General features: G+C 38.3%; 1 protein-coding gene across 2 annotated transcripts in view; it reads left to right on the top strand.

Moving 5' to 3' along the window:
- Nucleotides 1-1053: 1053 nt before the first annotated feature.
- LOC134653575 (visual system homeobox 2-like) overlaps nucleotides 1054-15292 on the top strand; it is a 132547-nt gene continuing 118308 nt past the window's right edge. For both annotated transcript variants that reach the window (XM_063508967.1, XM_063508965.1), the window contains exon 1: nucleotides 1054-1409. In XM_063508967.1, coding sequence (XP_063365037.1) covers nucleotides 1112-1409 — 298 coding nt within the window. In that variant the 5' untranslated portion in view covers nucleotides 1054-1111. The remainder of the gene's footprint in view (nucleotides 1410-15292) is intronic.

The raw sequence follows: 15292 nt of genomic DNA, 5'->3' as shown, positions 1-15292 counted from the left end.
TGCATTATTAATACCACAGCTTAATAATTTTAGTAATTACCTATTAAAAACAAGTCCCTGAGCATAGCATTAAATGCCTTTGAAAAAATATAAGTAGATAAGTACTTAGGTTAGACTTTGTTTGCATTATTAATGAATAAAAAATCCACATTTTTTTACATTTCTAATAGAGCCTAGTAACTAGATATTAAAAGTTGACGCTTTTGACTCTACAATAGAGTTCATAATAAAATCCCGGACAGGTGTATTCAAATGTCCAGGAGGCAGGTACGTTTGTTGACTGATGATGGTGTACGCATATTAAGTTCCGAAAAACAACCAGGATGTTATGCATAAAGGCGGGCATTCAAGTGTGACTGCAGGTACCACATAAGTGACATAAAGGCGCGGACGTGCGCTAATACTCGCCATTCACCACATAATGCAGCGGACACTGCGCACGATTACATGCCAATCCACCCGCCCCCACCACCCCCGGGCCTATTCATTTCTTACAATTAATCAAAATTAAATCAACCACAACCCCTTCAGTCAACTTTCAACTCTGTCACCTGAAGCTACGCTCTTATTTCAGCTGATGCTATGTTGAGTAGGCGTGTCCCCCGCGAAGAAATCTGGCCAATAGAGTGCGGTAACAAAATATCCGTATTGGCTATTAGCAGGCCCCGCCCGCGCCGCCTGGGGGGGATGGCGTTCGAAATTCAAAACGTCCTATCACGGCGCGCACGAACAACTCTTGCGTCGTTTCAAAACCAGACTTCTCAACCGAGCTCTAGTTTGAAAAAGTCAGTTTTGTAGGGATGGGGTTGGTTGTTAGGGCGATATGAAGCCGGGCGGTATCCAGTGGGTGGTCGAGGGGGCTGGCGGCGTTTTTACACGACGGCAGGCGGTGGCGCGCACAGACGCGCTCCGAACACCGTGGCAAGCGCTCGCGTCGCGACCCCTTACATTTCCGCGATTTTCACCGAGGAAAATCTGGAAAAGAGGCCTAATTTTAATTTATAGTACCAATTTTAGAAAATTATTAAGTGTTTAAAAAATCTCCATTTTTTTAAAGTGACTGATTGTGACTATGTAAAGTTAAGCTCAGTGCACACGTGCGAGCTCAAGCATGCAGGCGATGAGCGCAAACTCGAGCGCTCCGCGCGCGCCCCAGCGCTCGCCGTTCGCCATCCAAGAGCTGCTGGGCTTGAGCGATACTCGGGAGAGCCGGGAGAGATACTTTGAGAGCCGCGACAACGACAGAGTGTTGAATTTGTCGGAGAGTAGAGACAGGCCGTCGTACGCGCCGCAGTTCCCGCTGCCGGCGTCCGTGGCGTCTCGCGTGGCGTACGCCGCGGCGTTCAACGCACAGGCTGCGGTCGCGGCAGCGTTCTTGCCCGCGCCGCCAATGCTCCACCCACCACCTGGTAAGTCTCTTAGGAAATATTGGTCACACTCCCTATGAATATCACAAAACTGTCTATGTAATCTTTCACGTCAAGTTCAACTTTATTAAGCACATTTATCTGAGCTTTTGCAAAATAGTGTAGACAGAGATTATCCGCTGATGTGTTGATCGCAGATTAGATACGGGCTGTTAGGTCAGATTGGATAAGACTAGAAGTAGAAAGGACATAGAACATAGGTACCTACCTATGGACCTGGTAATTATGATAGTGTTATCAAAAATAGTACCTATATTAATGTTATGAATGTACATAAGTACTTAAGGATGTTGGAGTATTTTTTGATAGGTAAGGCCGATGAGCCATAATGAAGTCTGTAGGTAATACTTAAGCCAAAGCTGTCGAATAGTATTACATAAGTGTTTAATTATTTCCAGGGATTAATTTAATTAACAATTTATTTCAACTTAACTAGAAATGTAAATTTTAGGGTCACCTGATTTTAGGGTCAATAAAACCAAACAAAATTATAAAGCAAATAGACTCTTAAATTCGGGTTAAAATTACCTACTTATCTGTAGGAACCACACTCGTGCAAACTATCCCTTAATTTTCTCATTATAGTTTGACTTTTAAAAAGTTATTAGGGACCTAAGTACCTACTTTTTTCGACTACTACCTACAACTACTACTTTAGGTAATGTGAATACATACTTATTATTATTTTAATTACTAGTAGACCTTAAATCCAACGAAAGCCTTATCACAAATAAATGTAGGAAAATCAGAATTTGTAGGTATACTTACTTACAGATTTTGTAGTAGTAGTGTTTTAAATAATAAACTATAAAAGTTTTCTTGGATTCTTTTACAAATGATTAGCGTTAACAACAATTTAAGACATACTATAAACATAGGTAAATGTGTTAAAATACAGGATAGGTACCTACCTGTGTAAAGAATTTCAACACTTTTAAGTTGATCGCGAATAAAAAAAAGAGGTGTTGCTTCAACTTATGTTATAAGTAATAACATAGTCTTATGTTTTCGTTTTTATTACCTGAATTCAAAATGCTAAAAATAAAATCCATAATTTTTCTGCCTATTCTTATTGGAAGTAAATGTGTTCTACTAGCAAATCTTTATATTGTCTAACCAAGCCCAACATTTATTGCAGTTCCCTAAAAATTTATACAGAGATTTTGTGCAATATTAAGTGATTAAGAACATATAATTTGGCAGAAACTCGGCGTTGTTCGCGACGCGGGCGCAGCTGCATTGTCTCGTTTAATTAGCCCTTCACTCCTTTCATTACTTTTATTAGCACTCATTAGCCCTCCGCTTTATTAGTGCTTTATTGGTCCTTTTTATCGGCACGGCTTTGAGCCGCCGCGCGCCGACGGATCGGCTTACTCGGCGGCGTGTTAACGCGAGATTTTTGTCTGTCTGGTCGTGTGTTCGTAGCTACTTGAGTGTTTTGTTGAGAGTTAAAAACCTGCCTTTGGTTATAGTGCTTAATTCAATGTAATGGTGAGAGAGAACAGATTATGGACATCAAACAAAAATGCATATGGTAAGAGGTGTAGGTATAAAAAAAAAATAGGTACTAACAACATCCAACTTGTTTTTATTATCACGGAGTTTATCTTTAAATAAAATATACAAAACATTAATGTCGGTAGTAACAATATAGTTTTTTTAACATTACCTATTAAGGGGTCCACTGATTAACAGTCCGCCGGACGATATCGGCCTGTCAGTTAGAACAAAAAGTTGACAGTTCCGAACAACTGACAGGCCGATATCGTCCGGTGGACTGGTAATCAGTGGGTCCCTTTACAAAAATGAAATATTTATATAGGTACCTACAGATTACAGACGTTTACATAACTTTATTTAGTTTACTTTTTTATTTAATAAAACATTCAGGGTATAATGTTCTAATAAGAATTAACTAGATTCAAAGTGGTAACTTTACAAGAAGCTTATTTGAAATTTCTACTCGTCCGCAACCGTTGCGTACGGGTAGAAATTTTACGTTAGTAGGTTATAGGGAATGCAAATTGGTTATTTTTGGTTATTTTTTGTATGGAAATAATCGGTTATTAACCGAAACCGCGGTTATTTCCATACAAAAAATAACCGATTTGCATTCCCTAGTACCCAGTACCTATATCTCAACTTCTAATTATTATAAACAATGTAGTTTTTAAAACTTAATAGAATTACGTACCGATTTTTTAATATAAAATATTATTATAGATGTTCGGGAAGCCTATACACTTTATTATTTTATGTAGATGGAGTCTACAAAATCCGTCCGTCTGTTACCGTCGGTAAGGCTGTGTTGGCGTGTTTTGACCAAACTATTCTCACCTTGCAGGAAGAATATAGTTGTGGTAAATATTGCAAACACCTAAAATTTGTCGTGAACAAAATGAAATTAAATAGGTCTTGGTAAGTACTTAATAAACAGTTCTTACTTCAAGTAAAGAGTAAAAATTTGAATATTTGTTACTGATGAGGTTTTTCTTTGATTTTTGAAGAGAACTCAGACTTTGTAGAGTGAAGGGATTTAAAACTAACCTAAGTACAATATTAGATGCCTATTTGGCCTACCTGTAGTCTTGGGAGGGTTTTAGCTGCTAAACCACTAACTATTGAGCCATTTGGCGCACTCATATAATAGTACCAACGAGTTCTAATTTTGGTTAAACAGAAGGATGTACTAGGGCCGACCCCAAATAACGGGACATGGCAAAGAAGAAGAAGAAGAAACAGAAAGATGTACCTAATCATATATTATACTACTCTTTGATATAATCAAGGGCCGATTGCATAACAAACTACAACAAATATTACAAGCGGAACTCCTTTTCTAATTTCACTTATTAAATAAGGAGTTCCGCTTGTAATATTTGTTGTAGTTTGTTATGCAATCGGCCTCTGATCGATAGTTCTATGCAGATAGATCCTTTTAGCCCAGCACTCTCGAGTCTCGACTCGACTCACTTGCTTTTGGTAGTTCTAGTGTATGTGTTCCTTATTACCTATGCAATAAAGTACACTTTAAAGCACAGCGGCGCCCCGCAGTTTGCGCCCGAGCCGCCCAAACTCGGGGCTTTATTATTATTCAAAATTTCGCGAAATATGCAGCTGCTAGGTTTAGTTTAGGATAATTTAAGGATAAATGCCGCAGTATGATTATGTGTTTTGCTGACTGTATATACTTCTATTACATCTACAGATATTTATAATAAACTAGCGACCCGCCCCGGCTTCGTAAGGGTAAACAAATTATACATAAACCTTCCTCTTGAATCAGTCTTACTATTAAAAAAAACTGCATCAAAATCCGTTGCGTAGTTTTAAATATCTAAGCATACATAGGGACAGACAGTCAGCAGGAAGCGACTTTGTTTTATACGATGTAGTGAATTGTAATTACGAGTGTAAATTATAATACTGTTAATTCTAGAAAACGCTTCTTACACCTCTTTAAACTGCGTTAACGCAAACCATCACAAAGTCGTACCTACGCGCTTCTTCAATGTAATGACTAATTGGCAGTAAAAATACTGATAAACTTCTGATAAGCGACTAAATTAATTTATAAAATTCGTTCTGATAGCGAGATACGATTTGGGATCAAATTACAAACCAATCTATAGTAAGCCTTAACACGAAGAAAAAACAAAGACTTCCCAAACACGCTCTCCTACATCTGTGCAGTTCAGAGTGTTCAAACCAGTATTGTGATAGTCACACCAAGGCCGCGATTCAATAACCTGAAACAAAAGCTGACCACTAATGGAACACATCCTTTATCCTACCCTTTATACGGATGAAAGGGCCCCATCCACTGTATGAAGGTGTGAACGCAAAAACGTTTTTGAGATCATTGTGAGGAGGTGTCCTCGATTGTTTAGTTTAAGAGCGTTTTTGAGATTTGCTTTAGAATAGACTGAGACAAGACAAATGATATTTGACAGGTTGGATTAAACAAACAAGTGGTTTGGATGGAATTGTCATTTAAGTAGTATAAGAGTTTTTTTAATTCTGGTGTGACATTTTTTTATGATCAATTGGTGAAAAGTGGGCATATCACTGACATACTTTAGCTACTAAAATACAGGTTTGCTATTTCAAATGCGTTAAGTCAAAGTTTAAAAAGACATACGGCGGATAAAGTGATATCACGGCTTTATAACATTTACCATGTCGTTTTTAGGGATTTTTAATATTTTTATCCTTTGAAAATGAAATTTTATGGAGGTATAGTTTCACCATGAAGGAACTAGGAATGAATAGGTACTCGTATTTAAGGCTGCCAAAAAGTCGTATTTGCCTCCATGTGTAGTTTATTACCTACCTACTTATATGACAATGCATTGAATCATAATGTGATTTTTAGTGTTTAGTTATATTATTTTTATAATATGTATGCTAGTTTTAAGGTATTTATCTATGGGCCACTAGTTGCCTGAAATAAAATAAAGATTAAAGATTCATCATCTTGAATTGGTTCAATTGATATCACGGTCTTCTCATGATAGCGGCAATAGCCATGGTATAGTATCTCTGAAGACGAGTAATGTAATGCTGATAATAACGCCATCTCTGGGTTATGCTCCAAGTCTATTCCTCAGCCGTGGTGCCCTGCTCAGTTAAAAAGCGGTATCTGAATTGAAAATGTTATGCAAACAAGTACCTTAAAATTTAAATCATAAAGTTCAATTTCCAGTTCATTCGTTTTTGAGATACCGCCTTTTAGCATAAGGAAGGCTGAGTGTGGCTAGACCTAATTCTTGTATGTAGATGGTAGAAAACAAAATATACCAAGCATTAAATATAGCAGGTAACTTAATTGTATTTAATTAAATCTGGAAGAATATATTTTATTAAAAAAAATTGAGATAGTTACTAATCTTACGTTGCAAATGAACTAGGAAACAAATTAATTTTGAAATTTGCCCTAGGTACATATTAAATAAACTACTTTTTTTTTTTTTTTTTTTTTTTTTTTTTTTTACTACTTACTTATTTAATATGTACCTAGTGCAAACACCGTTAAATGTCAGATTGACGTATTTTACGAATCAAAAAACCGATTGACGTTTGGTTTGACGGGAAATTTTGAAATTATTTCAAAGTTGATTTTTAATATAAGTATATTTCCAATATTTCTTTATATGTGATATAAAGCCAACCTTGTGATTTGTATTAAATTGAGCATTTATCGATACACATAAACCAACGCGGGCAAGACGAAAGAAAAGCAATGGCACCGCGCCGATGCTGTGTGCTTTCACGTGAAAAACATGGCGAGGAGTTGGCGAAGTTTATGTTAAAACGAAGCATCATATTTTTAATTAATAATTGGTGCAGAGAAATAAATGAGATTTTAATGGGGAAAACCACATTTTGGGACCAGGAGGACGAGATGAAAAAGACCGCCTATGAATATTATTTGAAACACGCACGTTAACTTTTGCAGATCTTAAGCCTCTCTTTTTTAGTTACTGTGAACGTATGTAAATTATTACTTATAAATATTATATTATATATTATACTTGAACTAATGTCAGTTTTCATTCATTTATTGAAAAATGTGAAAATGCAACGGACGACAAAGATTACTACATAAATGAGTTTCCAATAATAAAATTGTTAGTCTGTGCGGAAAGAGAAGAGTCGTGGAATGTATGGGGCCCAATACATTCCACGACTCTTCTCTTTCCGAACATACTCTACCTGTAGGGTAAAGAGCCCACAGGCATACGCGTGTGTGATTGTGTGTGTGTGTGTGTGTATGTGTGCGTGATTCTGTATACACAGTCTCATTAGTTGAGAGCAGGTCCGCTAGGGGCACAGTAGAGACGTGAACGTGAAATGTCCGAGAGTTTCTTATCTATTACAGTAATAACATATACTAATCTATGGCAATAGCTACAAAGTGTATCTACTAAATTTAGATAGAAGTAGGTACATACATATGTACATGAAGTAGATGCCTTCTTACTGTACTCATAGTCCTCATAGGTCAATGGCTGATGTCTATCTTCATTTTCATACAGAAGTACCTATAAGTATAAATCATTCGTGGCACTATTTTCTGTGTTACAAGGAACTTGTAACTGTTTAATATATGTTCCTTTTTTCAAGATAATTATTTACGTATTTCATTTTCTATTTGAAGTAGCGCATTTAGTTTTGGACGTAATAAATAACAATCGCCCAACTTATCCGACTTCTAAACCTGTCCTTCTGTACTGAACTCATTTTCGTAAATAAAGTTAAAACCGGCCAAGTGCGAGTCGGACTCGCGCACGGAGGGTTCCGCACCATCAACAAAAAATAGAGCAAAACAAGCAAAAAAGCGGTCACCCATCCAAGTACTGACCCCGCCCGACGTTGCTTAACTTCGGTCAAAAATCACGTTTGTTGTATGGGAGCCCCACTTAAATCTTTATTTTATTCTGTTTTTAGTGTTTGTTGTTATAGCGGCAACAGAAATACATCATCTGTGAAAATTTCAACTGTCTAGCTATCACGGTTCGTGAGATACAGCCTGGTGACAGACGGACGGACGGACGGACGGACGGACGGACGGACGGACGGACGGACAGACGGACAGACGGACAGCGGGGTCTTAGTAATAGGGTGCCGTTTTTACCCTTTGGGTACGGAACCCTAAAAAACAAAGCTAATACAACATAATTATCTTCGAGAGCTTTCTAATAATCTTTAATACAATACTTTTTGTAGGTTTCATTAAACTACGATAAAATATTAATATGTAGGTAAGTAATTAAAATTCGTACCTAAACTGAATTTAGCTGTGTGTATCTTGGTGAGGACTGCTGTGGAGGGAAATGCGTGTTTAGTTTATAAGTAAGTTAGTTTTCATACAATTCTGTAAGTACATTTCACTCTGTTTGTTGTCCTAATAAATAAAACAAACGTACGTAGGTATTATAATCTTTTATATGCAATAACTTGACCAAGGAAAGCCGTGGCTTATTGGTTTGTCTGTTTGTAATTAACGAAGCAAGCGGGGGAGACGTGTTCAAATGTGAGTGTGTATACACATAGGTTCGCGTGCGTTTGTGTGGGTTGCCGCCGAATTTGGGCTCGTACGAACAATGCTGTGTGGTGAAAGCAGGAGGCGTCGAATTGTTCTGGAGGATAGTAGACCACCAAATATTTTGAAAAATAAACATTAGGTCAGGCGGGGTAAGATGAACTATGGGGGATGTGGATACTTGTAGGGACAATAAGCAGTTAGCAATAAAGTTTAAGTAAATAAATACCTAATCATTTTGTACCTACCTAAAATAAAGGTTGCTGCAGCTTTGCTGTTGCGGGAAATTAGGGTACAATATAAGTAACTTTTTCTACGAAAGTCGATTTAGCTTAGGTAGGTACTGGGAAATGTAAAATACCTACCAGTTAAATATATTATTATTTTCTGTCATGTAAAATAACCCGTTTACCGCCGCGCTATCTGTCTGTCCGATATGGGTCAGCATCGATCGACCGAACGCTAGCAAGTGAGCGCCGTTAGCGGACCCACAGCATAGAAAGGGTTAATCTGACTTGTTGTTTAGTAGTTATTGTTTAGGGTGCCATTTACACTGTAAAGTGATTATCTTAAATTCCTACGTACCACTTAACTGCTTAGATTGCATGTGTAGATCAGTCAGTATCTACAAAACTTGTATGAGATTCTAGGGCAAACCTTGGCTTATGATCGGTGATACTCCGTTACAATCTTACACAGTTCGCACCAAGTTCGCACCACGAGGAAATGCGAGCTATAAAATCGTTGGCAGCTGTCCGTTTTGATGCTTGCAATCGGGTTGGCAGCGATTTAATTGCTTACATTTCAGAATTGTAAGCTCAGCGTAAGATAACAACGCATTAACACCGAATTACCAAGTAGCACCGATAAGCCAAGGTTTTTTTTACAAGACTTGTATGAGTTCCTACTGTACGATCGTAGATACCTATTGAAAATTGTTAACCGTAGACTAAGTACCGTTTAACCACCTAACTATTATATAATCCAAAGGCTACTCTATGGTCTAAAATTATCTCACATTATCTTCGTTCAGGGGCCCATTTCTCGAACGAAATTAGTCTAATATTATTAGTGTGTTGTCATAACAACCCATACGATTTGACAGTTCGTGGACTAATAATATTAGTCTAATACAGGGGCCCACAGGGGGACTAATACCGTTCGAGAAATGGACCCCTTTCGAGAAATGGGCCCCAGGTGTGACTTTCATTTGAAATTCGAAGAGGTACGGCAAGATATTTTTGTTAGGTAATGGAAGAAATAACTTAGACAAACCAAAAACCACTTGATATGTGACGTTATCTATGAAAAGGGACCTTATTGTCGATGGCGCTTACGCCATACTAACGATGCTCCGATATAAATACAATGCCGCGCGACGCTGTGCGGCGGAAGCGCCATCGACAATAAAGGTCCCTTTTCATAGATAATGCCCCATATGATGACTTGATACGCTTACGCATTGAAATTGTGATCATAATGTGTAGGTACTGGACTATTATAGTTGAGTGAGTTTACGGTACCTAAAGTATGTGACCATGTTTCTGGTTCCGCAAAGTTTAGGCTAAAAATTAGGAAAGCTAACGTTCTAACCTTGCGATTTTAACATACGTTATGTACCTAAATAAATAACGTTTCTAAATTTTTCTGGGTTTTCAAGTTTTTAGCATGTGTAGATGACTGTAGGTACAATGTGATTGTTACGCCATTTAGGGTTCTAGGTAAATTGGACATTCCATAGCGTAAGTATGGAATAACCAAATTTACAATGTGTGGTGACTGTACTTTTTTCTGAAAAATCATTGATATTTTCTACAATTTCCCGTTCTCATATCTGGCGGTGGTTCCCCGACTTTACCCGAAAGGGTTCGGTTATTAGTTCGCGTTCCTCACACACACACACATACACACACACACGCACACAAGGCACACATGCAGCTCATAATGGATTCGCGCGGCGTGCGATGTTAACCCCTCCTTGTACAACCAGTTTGTTATGTCTTGGTGCGAGCGATGAGCGAGCGCGGGGGCGAGAAACGAACACTGAGAACAAAAGACACTTTATGACATGTCGAATGTCATTGCTACTTGAAGAACCAGTCTTAAATCATCATCTTCATTACGTTGTCCCGGCATTTTGCCACGGCTCACGGCTCATTTTGCTCGGCGGTGTCTGGTACAGTTTCTGATTTGTTAAAACCCTACCGCCATCGCATGTGACTTGGATGGGTAACAATTTGTCGGTGTTGAACGGCATTGGTCGGCATCTATAGCAGCGCCTTAGTGCCTAACCGCTGTCGCCTGTGACTTGGACATGCAGCAATTTGTTGACGTGTAACGGTTTGTCGGTGTCTGGGACAGTTTCCGACTTGTTAGTAGGTTCCTACCCAACCGCTGTCGCCTGTGACTTGGATCAGTATCAAATTTGTCGTCGTATCGAACAGTGTCGGTAGGCATGTATAGCGATGTGTGGTACAGCTTTTGACATGTTAATAGGCAACTTAACCATTAACCGCTGTCACCTGTGACTTGGTTGTTTAGCAATGTGTAGGCGAATCGAATCGCATTAGTCGGTCTATTGCGGTATTTGGGTTAGTTTCTGACTTGTACGCAATCGCTGTCGCCTGTGACTTGGTTGTGTAGCAATTTGTGGGCGAATCGAATGGCGTTAGTCGGTCTATTGCGGTATTTGGGTCAGTTTCTGACTTGTTAGTACGCAATCGCTGTCGCCTGTGACTTGAAGTTGTAGTAATTTGTCGGTGTGTCGAACAGTGTCGGTCGGCATGTATAGCGGTGTCTGGGACAGGCTTGGCCTGGCATGCTTTGTTCCAAATCAACCTATTAAATGGTAGCGGAACCTACTAGGTTTATTTGATGCCGTTGCAAGAGTAAAAACCGTTTTAAAAAAAGTTTCTGGTTAGGTATAGTCGCCATCAGATATCGGAGCGGCCAAGGTGCTCACAAATATCTGAGCACGCCTCTATTGTCAAGGCGTTAGCGTGCTAGTTCAGAATGTTCAGATATTGTGAATACCTTGGCCGTTCCGATATATCTGATGGCGACTGTACCTGCTGTAAACTGCAATGACTGTGTTGTCTCAATCTAAGACACACGTAGCAACACGTTAAGTTTAATAATGCTTGTGTGTCCAGGTATTAACGACGCGTTAATATTTTGTCTTTAATACTTTTAATAGCTTAAAGTTGCCATATTTGTTGAACTGTTTAAGCCTTAAACAGTTCAACAAATATGGCAATTACAGTTTTGAATGATTTGCGGTTAGACAACACACAAAAGATAGTCACGGATACAAAAGGTAATCACGGTTCATATCCCGGTCGATATTAAGTCTAGTGAAATATGGCAATGTAAATCACCCGAAGGTAGTTAAAACAACCTGAATTATCAAGCCCATGAAAATAGAAATAGCCTATTTCTATTTTACCTATTTCAAATATGTAGGGTACATTTCGCATTTCGACACAGGTAGGTGTGTGTGAACTTAGAAAACAATGCTTGTTGCAACAGTTAGAACAGTAATCAACAAAAACTTCAGGCTTACACCGTTTTGCTGGGACTAGGTATGTATAGTCTGCCGCTGATTTAGCCGCCTTTCGAGCTGCGAGCCGCTACCTAACTATATATTTCTAGATGAGACTACATTATTACCCCCTTAGTGATAAAAAATTAAAAGGCTAAATTAGTTATTTTATGTTTTATTTCTTTCTTACAAACACAGTTCAGAAACGCATCACTTTTCAGGATTACCATAAAACAAACCTAACCTAACATATCTATAGGATAACCTTACGAAAATCCTGAAAGATAACATTTTCAATTTTATGACTAACTATATAATATGACAAACAATACATTTATGACTTAAAACTTTATGGGAAACAAAGGGACCCCATTATAAGTATACTTGGTCAAGCAGATCTTGTCAGTAGAAAAAAGGCGGCAAATTCAAAAAATGTAGGCGCGAAGGGATATCGTTCCATAGAAAATTTGAATTTCGCGCCTTTTTTTACTGACAAGATTGGCTTGGCCAGCTATAAGTACTTACATTTATTACTAAATTTCTGTACGTAATGAATTTCTGGATTTTTTTTAAACTTTTTTTTTAATTGAACCGCTTAGCCCGTTCTAGTAATTTAAGTGCGTAGTTGGGGCGCGCGGCTCGACACCTCCGCACAAAGCCGCGGTAACAGCTAGTTGAGCGAGCTAGCTGTGGCGCGCGGCGTCGCCTGTCTCATCAGGGCTTTCTCTTACACACTAGTTATGACTTTTTCTCATAACTAGGCGTGTCTCACTCCGCGATTTCGTCGCTTTGCTACAGGTAGCTAAAAGTACATCCGTTCGGCCCCAATCTTGGGGAAAGCCATAAGCTGCGCGTGGCGCTGTCGCCACCTAGCGGCCATATCGGTGCTGATCGTAACAGACGCGTTTTGTTACAGAGTGAGTCTTCTGTACTTAGTATTATTATTTATTCTGTGGTGGTGGTAGCATAGATAGTAAGGGTAAATTCGACTAGTGCTTATGAGAACTCATGACATGATAAGACATGTGTAATGACTTTCTCTCATAACTAGTGTGGTTGTAGCATGGATAGTAGGTAGGGTAAATTCGACCAGTACTTATGAGAACTCAAGACATATGTGGCGATGTATCCTGTGCACAAAAATCGCATAAATATGAAGGTACCTATGGTTGTTTGGATTGGCATTATAGGTAGTCTAACATTCTTTTCTATTTTACAAAACCACTTTCAAAGATGTAAGTATACCTTCACCGAATGAAATGATGTGCTCTTACTCTTAGGTATATGTATTATGAATGTTCATTTTTGGTAAATAATTGTAGACCATTTTACATGTAACAGACATACAACATTATTTTCTGTATGAACGTACTCATGAAGCGATCTAGATTTTCACAAGCTATTGACAACATCTGCTTTTAATCCCGTCCAGTCTAATCCAAATCTTGGGTAGTTGAAATAGAGTTGCAAATCAAATGCAATTTTAACTCTCCCTCGTGTCTAATTAGCCTGAAAACGAAACTATCTAGAACGCGATTTAATATGAGCTGTATTACTAAGGTTTAAGGTTGGTTTTTGATTGGCGTGGCAGCGACAATAATAGAACGCTCTCGACCTCTCGGAGGCGCGAGATTTCCCGCGCTTTTTATTTTTTTCTGCAAATTCCTACACAGAGGTTATATTTTTCTTATTAAATTTTGGGTTGGAGAATATTTTGGTGAGGCTTTCCAGTAGGTATAATTTTCTAAGACACCACAGTGTTTCTATATAGTGAAATTTAATATTATGTCTTAATTTATTTCTCATCATTTTTTATTGATTTACAATAAAATCTTTATAAAGGTGCTTCAGGTTGTAGGTAGTCGTGGTAGGTATATAAACACATTACATACCTAAGTGTGACATTTGCCGTATTTGATTTTAACGTAACTTCCAAATATTATTTATTAAATTATTAGTTTCGTACTAAAAATACAGATGGAGGGAAAGTCTTTAGTTTTTTATATTCTTTCACTGTCACATAGGTAGGTACTTGTATATCGGGCAGAATCGGCCCGATGACGCAATAATTAAAACTCTCGCAAATAATACATAACCTACTTCCTATGATGTCCTACTCCTAACATGACTCGCACCAAATATAATTTTCAATTTTATTTCAAAGAAAATTTTTATTTAACAAAAACATGACAAAAAAAAGCAATAAATAAAAACAACTTAAAATTACAATTAAACTAAATACAAACTAAAAACTATTCTAAAATAAAACTAAACTAAAACTAACCTAAATCTAAAAAACCGGCCAAGTGCGAGTCGGACTCGCGCACGGAGGGTTCCGCACCATAAAAAAAAAACAAGCAAAAAAACGGTCACCCATCCAAGTACTGACCCCGCCCGACGTTGCTTAACTTCGGTCAAAAATCACGTTTGTTGTATGGGAGCCCCACTTAAATCTTTATTTTATGCTGTTTTTAGTATTTGTTGTTATAGCGGCAACAGAAATACATCATCTGTGAAAATTTCAACTGTCTAGCTATCACGGTTCGTGAGATACAGCCTGGTGACAGACGGACGGACGGACGGACGGACGGACAGCGGAGTCTTAGTAATAGGGTCCCGTTTTTACCCTTTGGGTACGGAACCCTAAAAAGGGCCCTGCGGCAAGGTCCCCATCAAGATGCTGGCTGCGTTACCCCGCTGAACTGCCAGACTGAAGCGTTGAGCGATGTAACTGCCATCTCTTGGGTCACAAGTTGCGTCCCTGAGTCTCTTTGAAAGGTCTCCAAAGAGACTCAGAGCGCCAGGACCCCACGGACCCAGGGTCTCGACGCCGAAAGGAATAAACCTGTATTATTAACTTATAACTTATAAATAAAATTATAACTTCATATGTAGTTGTCGTAGGCGTTACTAGGACCGTAATACATATCTCAAAAAACCATCTATTTCGTACATTTCCATAATAACTTATGAGCCTTAATAAAATTTCCATAATAAGATCGTTGTCGTTTAATAAGTCATCGCCTCCATTACCATACACATTACCGAGAGGGACAGGAGATAGTGGAGGCACGGGAGGGACAAGGACAGTTATTTATTTGTTGGCTATTTTTTTATCATTGGAAGAATTTTTGAAATAGTGTTGTTCGTAAGTTCACTTTTTTGGTTGTCGATTAAGTTCTGCTTGAATAAATAGGCAATTTTTTACTGTGTTTCTCGTGTTTTTATTTCTATGTGCAATAAAGCATATACATTACATACATCCATAGGTAGGTAGGT

Source organism: Cydia amplana, chromosome 13, assembly GCF_948474715.1.
Source record: "Cydia amplana chromosome 13, ilCydAmpl1.1, whole genome shotgun sequence".
Classification (NCBI taxonomy): Eukaryota; Metazoa; Arthropoda; class Insecta; order Lepidoptera; family Tortricidae; genus Cydia; species Cydia amplana.
Note: the sequence above shows the minus strand (reverse complement) of the source record. Positions and strands in the feature narration are given on the sequence as shown.